This window comes from Centruroides sculpturatus, unplaced genomic scaffold, assembly GCF_000671375.1.
Source record: "Centruroides sculpturatus isolate CEXI.00-Female unplaced genomic scaffold, Cexi_2.0 scaffold676, whole genome shotgun sequence".
In the NCBI taxonomy this organism is placed as follows: domain Eukaryota; kingdom Metazoa; phylum Arthropoda; class Arachnida; order Scorpiones; family Buthidae; genus Centruroides; species Centruroides sculpturatus.
This window is the reverse complement of record NW_019384987.1, coordinates 86,393-94,720: the sequence shown is the minus strand read 5'-3', so window position 1 is coordinate 94,720 and position 8,328 is coordinate 86,393. Positions and strand designations below refer to the sequence as shown.

Sequence of the window (8,328 nt, the reverse complement as noted above, 5' to 3'; positions counted from 1 at the left end):
TAGGTACGCTATTCTGTCACAGTTGGTTGAAACATGTGTTGAGAGTTTGAGAGGAATAAATTAAATGTTGAGAATGACATGAGATTGGCGTTAACAAAAACTCACCCGCGAATTTTGAAACTGGTTAATAACATGCAATTTCAACCATTGCATTAAATTATTAAACAATTTAAAATAAAATTATAGTAAAAAAACTAATTTCGTTGTTTTTTAATTACCTTATTAAAAATGCCTTTTTCAATTGTATCGGGGTCGCGGGACACTTGGCTTTTATAAAAAGGGGTCGCCACCCGAAAAAGGTTGGCAACTGTTGTTCTATAGTGTACCATAATGTATATAGTTAAGTTAGTCTTAATGTTATTGAATAAAAATATAACAAAAGATCAGCATCTCATGATTATTCTACCAACAATATGAAAACCAGACTTTTATTATAATAACAATATTCAATTAATATTCAATATTCAGAAGTGGGAATGCAGATTTTTATAACTTTTAATGTTGCCTTACAAAATTTAAAATAGCATAAGTTTAATTCTGCTCTTTAATTCTGAAATTTTGAATTAGGAAAGTGTGTTTTCTGCTTTTTTTTATTAAAGATATCTATTTAAATTTAAAATATGTATATTAACATTTTATTACATAGCTTATAGTTTAGCATAAGAACTGCACCTAACATTTTTCTAATAAAATAATGAAATGCTAATAATTTACTATTTAAAAGTTTAATAAAAAAACAGAAATTTGAATTAATATTGATTGATGTAAACTTAATATCATCAGATTATTATAAATTATCTATGTTATTTTTTGCTCATTCTTTTCTATTAAATTTTTTTTATGTTGTTTGAATGGAATAACCTATTTAAAAGACGATTAAAATTTAGAGAGCTTATTAACGTATAAACATTGAACTATATACAAAAAACAATATTCTCAAATAAGTGTTATAAACTTTTTTTACATTAATATGAATGTAGATGATAGATGTATCAGACAGTTAAGGTTTCAGCCTACCACTCTGGGTATTCAAGTATAAATCCAGGTGGTTGAAAACCCTCAGAAATTTTTTTGGGAGTAGTCAGTCCTGGATATGTTGGGCCATTATTTTACTACCTGGCTATCTTCATTATGGACATGGCTGAATCCATGATGGATATGATTAAAAAGCTCACTTAGTGCCCACAGGATGGAAAGAATCAAAAATGAAAAAAGTGTGTATGTCATAGTCACATGCTAAAATTTGCCATTTCAAGAACTTATCTGTTTCTTGAAGTGCTAGCATTCTGTATTAGATATTTGCTTCAGAATCTGATTATATAACAATGTTAAATTCATAAATAACTATACTTCTGCATCTATAAGCTGGATTGTTTAATTGACTCACCAAAAACCTTATTTTAACATCAGCAGGAGTTGAATTTTTCATGTGGATGTGGACAAATGTTTTTGATCTAATTGTAGATCTGCTTCAGCTCTTAAACTTTCCATTTTATTTTGGAATTTGAAGAAGAATGATATAAAACTTCAAACTTTTGAATGAATGACGAAGTTCAAAATCATGTTCAATGTTCTTAGTTTAACTATTTACAAATATAAATTGATGTTATATAGATATTTATGAATTTTAACAGATATATAAATTTATGTAGGTTTTACATGTATGTTTTCGTGATTAATGAGATCCATTTTCTTGGTTCCCATTTGGATCATCAAAAAAGTTTACCACACACTTAAAATTTTTCCCTCTTTAAAATTGAGGCATTCTTCTCTCCATCTTGCTTTGTAAATCTCCAGAGTATCCCTTGTTTTAGCATGCTCTGACTGAATGGTGTATCCATTAAGACTTGCTCAGTCAAAGTTTGGTTTTACTCCTGTTTTGGAGTCATATATGGAAAGAACAGTGGTTTGTTTCTTCTTTTTATGTCATATTTGTGTTCTGCAATTTGTTTAGTTGGTGATATGTTGGTGTATCTGATATATACTCCAGCTCAAATCTTTCATCTGGCTCTCTTTGCTCTATGGACATTAAAAACACTTTTTCCAAACCCATAGCAAAAGTTCCTCTTTATATTCTGTCTCCTGAAGTGGATGTATTGAGTAAGCATGGCCTGAGATGTTCATAATGCAGGTTTATTAGAAATACACCTCTACACTCAACTCAATTCAGTATATATAGTTTATTTACAGGAAATTTACACAGCTTATCTGTCACTACAATATACCAAGTGATACATTAACCGCTTCTGACCTGCCCATTTTTTTTAGAATTTTTAATTAAGCATAAAAAATACTTAAAACTGGAAAAAAACAAAAGAAATGCGCTAATTTTGAAGAAAAAGGTTCAAAGTTTAACAACCCTTGTCTCGCCTTACTGCGAAATTTGACACTGATGAGTCATTGTTTACACAGCTGGATGACCTTGANAAATTTTCAATTAAATATGTTCAGCTCTGTATTTTGTCAAATATCTTTTTGTTTCTCTTTGTTTTATGATTATTTTTCAGTAGATGCTATGGATAAAAATATTTATATTTGTTGTTGTTATTTTTTAATTTAACATTATAATTATTGTGTCTTATTTTTGCAGAACATATTTTATTCTTGCAAACATTTTTAGATGTTTAAATATCCATTTTCAGACACAATAATCTTTTTGAACAGCAGATATAAGATAGTTGCAAGAATAAAATAACTGCTAGAGAAGTAAGGTGTGATTATTGTAATGTTGTTTATTTATATGAACTATTTATTTAAATATAAAATTATTTTGTATTAATGATTATAACATAAATTGTGAATAATATCAGTAGATTATTAAAAGCTGAAATAAAATTTTTTTCTATTTAGAAAGTTGGTGCATACAGTATATTAATCTTTGGATGGTCACTGGTGCTTTATTTATTACAACTGATATGGGAAAACGTAAAGTCACTTGTAGAATCATACAGGGAATTTCTAATAGCTTACTTTATTATTATTGCTGTAATCAGTAGTGCTGTTTGTTATTATTATGGACCAGTCACAAACCATAAAACATTAAATCTGATTCAGTGGAGTTTGCAGGTAAAAATCTGTGTTTATATTAAGTATTGATAAAATTTCTTTATTGTTTACAAATTATATTTAAATAAATGTAACTAAATAAATCGGAGACATTTTTAGTAAAATAATCTGTAAAGACATTATTTTTTCTTATAAGATATATTTCTATAATAGTTATAAGGTTGTGCTCTCTGAGTGGTAAGGGGCCTAAAACCACAAATATAAAAAAAAGTGTGTTGATTTTGTAATGTTAAAGATTCTGAGTGTGAATAGGAGAATTTTATAATCTTAACATTGATTAAGAATTAACTTGATTTAGAAGTAAATTATTATTCATTTAAAATAGTTTGGGTTTATTCACAAATGATTTAATTCTGATAGAATATATTTGCATTTATAAAATGTTTTTATTAATAGTAATAAAATTCATAGGGCTCCCATGTGTCCTTCCTTTTGTACCTTTTGTTAAAATGTCCTACTTTATCCTGCTTTCTGTAGAATGCCCTACTTTTCCTACTTTTTGAATGTAAAGTTTTGGATAAATATATTTTTACATTTTTGCCCATTTATTATTTTGGACTGGATCGAAAATTCTTGGTAGACTTGTGTTTCCAAAATGCTATAGCTATTTTTCATAAACCAAATGACAGCCTTAATTAATCAGACTATTTTATGCTACAATGGCTTTGGGATGTTTATATATATAGCTGTTCTTCATCTTACTTTGTTGTTGTTGTCATCTCACAGAAATACACCAACTGTACAGTATCAGATGTATAACAAGAATTTTAAAGCCAGTCAAATTAGATTGCTGGATTATGTGAAAGAATGCATCCAAACTGGCTGCCAAAATTTGTCTATATTTTGATCAACAGAAGGAATCTGACTTCAAGGGCAGTCACAAAGCAAGATGGTTGGACAAAACAGAAAAATATCTAAAACTATTAAGATTATTCAGCTGGAGAATCATTGTAGCAGAAGGAAAGAGCTGGAGATTATGTCTGCAGCATAGAATCTCAAAGGGCTGAATGTGGCAATTCAAAACATGATCATGATGATCATGTCAGTAATGAATCTGAAAAAATAAACTTGTTCTTTTAACTGAAGATTATGAATTAGCACATGGCTAACCAAGTTGATTGAAAACATTTTAGATATTGCTTTGAAGATCATGTGTTCTGATCGAGCCCAAATTACATAATCTTGCAGCCAAACTTTTTTGGTTATTTTTTTATGCTTTATAAGAAGTCAGTTAAATGAAATGAATTCTACCTTCAATTCACTTGATTTATTTGATTTCTGATAGTCTGAAAATAGCTTAGAACAAGAAAGCATTATTTTTTTATTATTAATTAATTTAATACAAGGTTTTTTTACTTTTTGTATGAGGAGCAAAGAAAAAATACAAACAAACATATTGTTCAATAACATAAACACAAATACAGTAAGTATAATAATCTCTACAGAGTCCAAGTTTTTAGATACAAAATCCAATACATAAAATACAATAACCATTACGTATATGCAACATTCAGTTCATTAATACAATTTCAATACATAAATAAAATATCCAATACAAAATCTCATAAATGGTAATTAATACACAATATTCCAAACATACAAAATTAACTAATAAACAAGTTGTGATACACTGTGACGATCTGATGACATTACAATAGAAATGAACAGAAATTATTAAAATAATTTAATAAATCCAATAAATGTACCCACCTGAAAAAAACACAAAAATAAGAAATATGCAGAAAAGATTAGCAAAAGGTCATCATAACCAATCAACACTAATTAACCCCCCAAGAAAGCACTAAACATACCTTATACACCTTTCTACACAGGAATTTAATAAAACAAACATTTTCAGCATGCTTGAGAAGTTTTTTTCAGGCTCACCATTACAAAATGAATTTAAAAAGAGATTCTGTTTTGGAACAAAATATTCTTTGGTGTTGTTACATCTTTTGAAATCACTGTGTGTTTTGAATTTTCAATATATCTTGCAGCATTTCCAACTTGGACAATTATTGATATAACAATCTAGAAAGTTAAGCTTGGTTTTGAAAGTTATAATTAATATTCTTTTAAGAAAAATTTATAATTACTTCCCAACTGTCTGAGAATCAGATTAAATAGAATATGATATTGAAAACATGCTGCATGTTTAAAAATATTTAATTTAATTATAATCATTACAATTATAAATTATTTCTGAACTTCATAGAATTTTCAGTGAATGTTTAATCACAATTATAATACAGTATTATGAAACAAAATTGCTACATTTTATATATTTTGAATATTTCACATATGCAATTATTACAGAAAATAAGAGCCAGACTTTTGCTAGTATTTTAGGATAGCAATTACTAATAGGCATTACTACTAGATTATTCATTGCAATACCTGTGAAATTTAGATACTGAAATATGATAGGTTATATATTAAAATTCAGAAATTGTTAATTTATATTATGTTCTAAAGATATTATCTAGAAACAAATTATATATATTTTTAATACATGCATACTGAATATATACACTTACACAATCTGCTCTACAAAATATGGTCTTATGATATCCTTCTGAAATTAGATGTGGCCCTAAATCAATTTTTTGCAAAGTTTCTAAATTATTTAATTCTAATTATTAAAGTATTACTTAAGAGATGACAATTTCAAATTACATTATTTATTAATTAAAATTAGCATATTAAAATATTTCAAGAAAAATCCATTCATTTTTTAGCTATAATCAATAAATAGTTTTTATTATTTGTATGAAATATAATAATTGTTTATTTTTTATTATTACAAAATCAATGAATATAACAATAATAATTTAAAATATTTTAGCTAATAGGATTATCCATAATTTTCTTCAGTTCTGAATTCAGAGAAGTACCAACAGTAATTATCATTACAATTATTACAATACATGTATTTCCACAAAAATGGTTGATAAGAGGTCAAATGCTATGGTAAGATAATACATGCAGTTCAAAAATGTTCATTGTAAATTACAGTTTTTAAAATAGATTATCTGTTGAGTAGGAGGAGATGGTTTCCACCAAAAGTAAAATTATTAACAGAAACTGAATATATACAACAAGCAAATGAAGAAACAAAGAAAGCTTTGGAAGAATTAAGAAAGTATTGCTGCAGTCCAGATTGCAATGCTTGGAAAACATTAAGGAAACTAAATAACCCTATCAGGTATTTACATTTTAATGTGTTACTTACATTATCAATTTTTAAAATATTTTTTCAATTCATAAAAATTTAAATTAAATAAATTTAAGTAAAAAATAGTAAATAAATTTAATTTAATAGTATAACTGTAAATCCTCTAATAGATGTTAGGTCACTTATAAATGTTTAGTTCAAACTGCTAAATAGATACTAAGTGTTAAATTCCTGTGCTCAGCTTTAGAGTGTTCTGTATATGCTAGCTATGGTAATTTTCCTCTGGGAATTCTTGAAAAATATTTTTACTACAACATGGGGTGCATCTTTCTGTATTTTCTCTTTTGAACTCTTCATTTTACACAGATCAGTGAACTGGATGTCGATTGGAATGACAACCAAGAGGCCTTAAAGTGTCACCTTTAAACTGAAAACAAATGTATATACAAAAAAACAATTGGAAAAGCAGCAGTGCAGAAATTCAAAGTGCATTCAAAGCAAATTCACATGTGTGGAAGCAAGCATGATACTTTTAAGACTATCAAAAATAAGAGTGAAGCAAAGAGGCTGGCAGGAAGAGGGTGCAAGAAGATCAGTGAAGAATTAGAAGAAAAGGTTATGCAGTGGATCTGTGAGCAGCAAGAGAAAAATAACTATCTCCAGATGGATGGGTGAAGATTTCTTCTGTCTTGGCCATCACAGATAAGACAAGAGAAATCTTCACCCGCTTAGATAGATGAAAATGATAAACAAAATGCAGTGTTCACAGCTAGCAGATAGTGGCTAGAAAAATTCATGAAACATAGATATAGTAATACCATAAAAACTTTATGCTTACAGTAGTAATGTGTTGTGCAGTAGTGTGCTTTTTCTGTTAAATAAAAAGGAAAAGTTCTTATCAATTACCCTACAGTTTTCATTCTTTGGGAGAGAATGGATGAGGAAAACCATAAAGGTAGTAGTGGAAAAAAGAATGAACTATATTTCTCCTTTTTTATATCACTAGTTTGAATGAAAATCCTTATCTATTGGAGATAATATACTTAGCTCCAGTGTATGTAAGATACATCAGGTCTCTTACATACACTGGAGGTAAGTATATTCTTCAGGTCAGGTATCTATTAGAGGATTTATGGTATATTCAAATTGTTTCATTCTTCCTTTAAAAATTCTCTTACTTGATAATTACAGTAAATTTTTTAATTATTGATAGATAATAATCAATATTTTATGTAATGATATGATACATGGATTGAACTATTGTTTATATTATCTAATTTTTAAAAAATTGCTATGATTTTTATTTAAACAAATTTTCTGATAATTAATATACTCAAACCTGTGGTCTTAAAAATTGTAACATTGTGTAAAGTATACTTAATATTAGAAAATTAGAGAGAGTTTTTTTTAATTATTCATTTAGTTCATTGTTTATATTGTTATATTTATATTAAAAAAAACTAGATAGAATACATTTCCAGAAAATAAATATCTTAAATTATAATACAGTCAAACCTTGAGTTACAAATGCCCTGTTTACAAACAAAATTTTGAACACCATATTTGCTCCAGTTGCTGCACAATAACTCGGTTTCTGAACAAGCTGCTTGACAGAGTCGGCCACTGATGGTCAACTTCCTATACTTCCTATGTTAAAGAAAGTCAATGGCCCAACCAATCAAAGACAGGACTACCAATTCAGTAGTGGTGCCAAGATTCGCCTTGTGTCATTAGACATCACAACAAGAACCATTGATGATGATGATATTCAAATTAGATTTCAATGTGCATGTGGGTAAGTTACTACTACAGTAGAACCTCGAAAACTCGGCTCTCGATAACCCGGCACTCTGGATAACTCGGCCACACCCTGGCAGGGCAAAACAATCCTTAGTTAATTAATTTTCATTATAGACAGCTTTATAAAAGTATAAAAGCTCTCATAAAGTATTTTTCTGAGGTCTGTCTTATCAGGTAAATTACTGTACACAGTGTATTCATTAATTTTCATTTTCATGTAGTAAAGGCTCTATGCCTTCATAAAGGACGTACTTTTCCTTTGTTTAAGGGTATTTGGGCAGTTTATT

General features: G+C 28.0%; 1 protein-coding gene and 1 long non-coding RNA gene across 2 annotated transcripts in view; one reads left to right on the top strand and one right to left on the bottom strand.

Annotated features, from left to right (window-relative positions):
* LOC111632932 (nuclear envelope integral membrane protein 1-like) overlaps positions 1-8,328 on the top strand; it is a 41,653-nt gene that overhangs the window by 24,717 nt on the left and 8,608 nt on the right. Inside the window, 1 exon segment of the mRNA XM_023377451.1 lies at positions 6,110-6,271. Coding sequence (XP_023233219.1) covers positions 6,110-6,271 — 162 coding nt within the window.
* LOC111632933 lies at positions 4,415-5,760 on the bottom strand. Its single transcript, XR_002757961.1, has 3 exons — positions 5,604-5,760; positions 4,878-5,097; positions 4,415-4,776 (listed from the first exon to the last, which is right to left on the bottom strand). It is a non-coding gene; the product is annotated as an uncharacterized LOC111632933 (long non-coding RNA).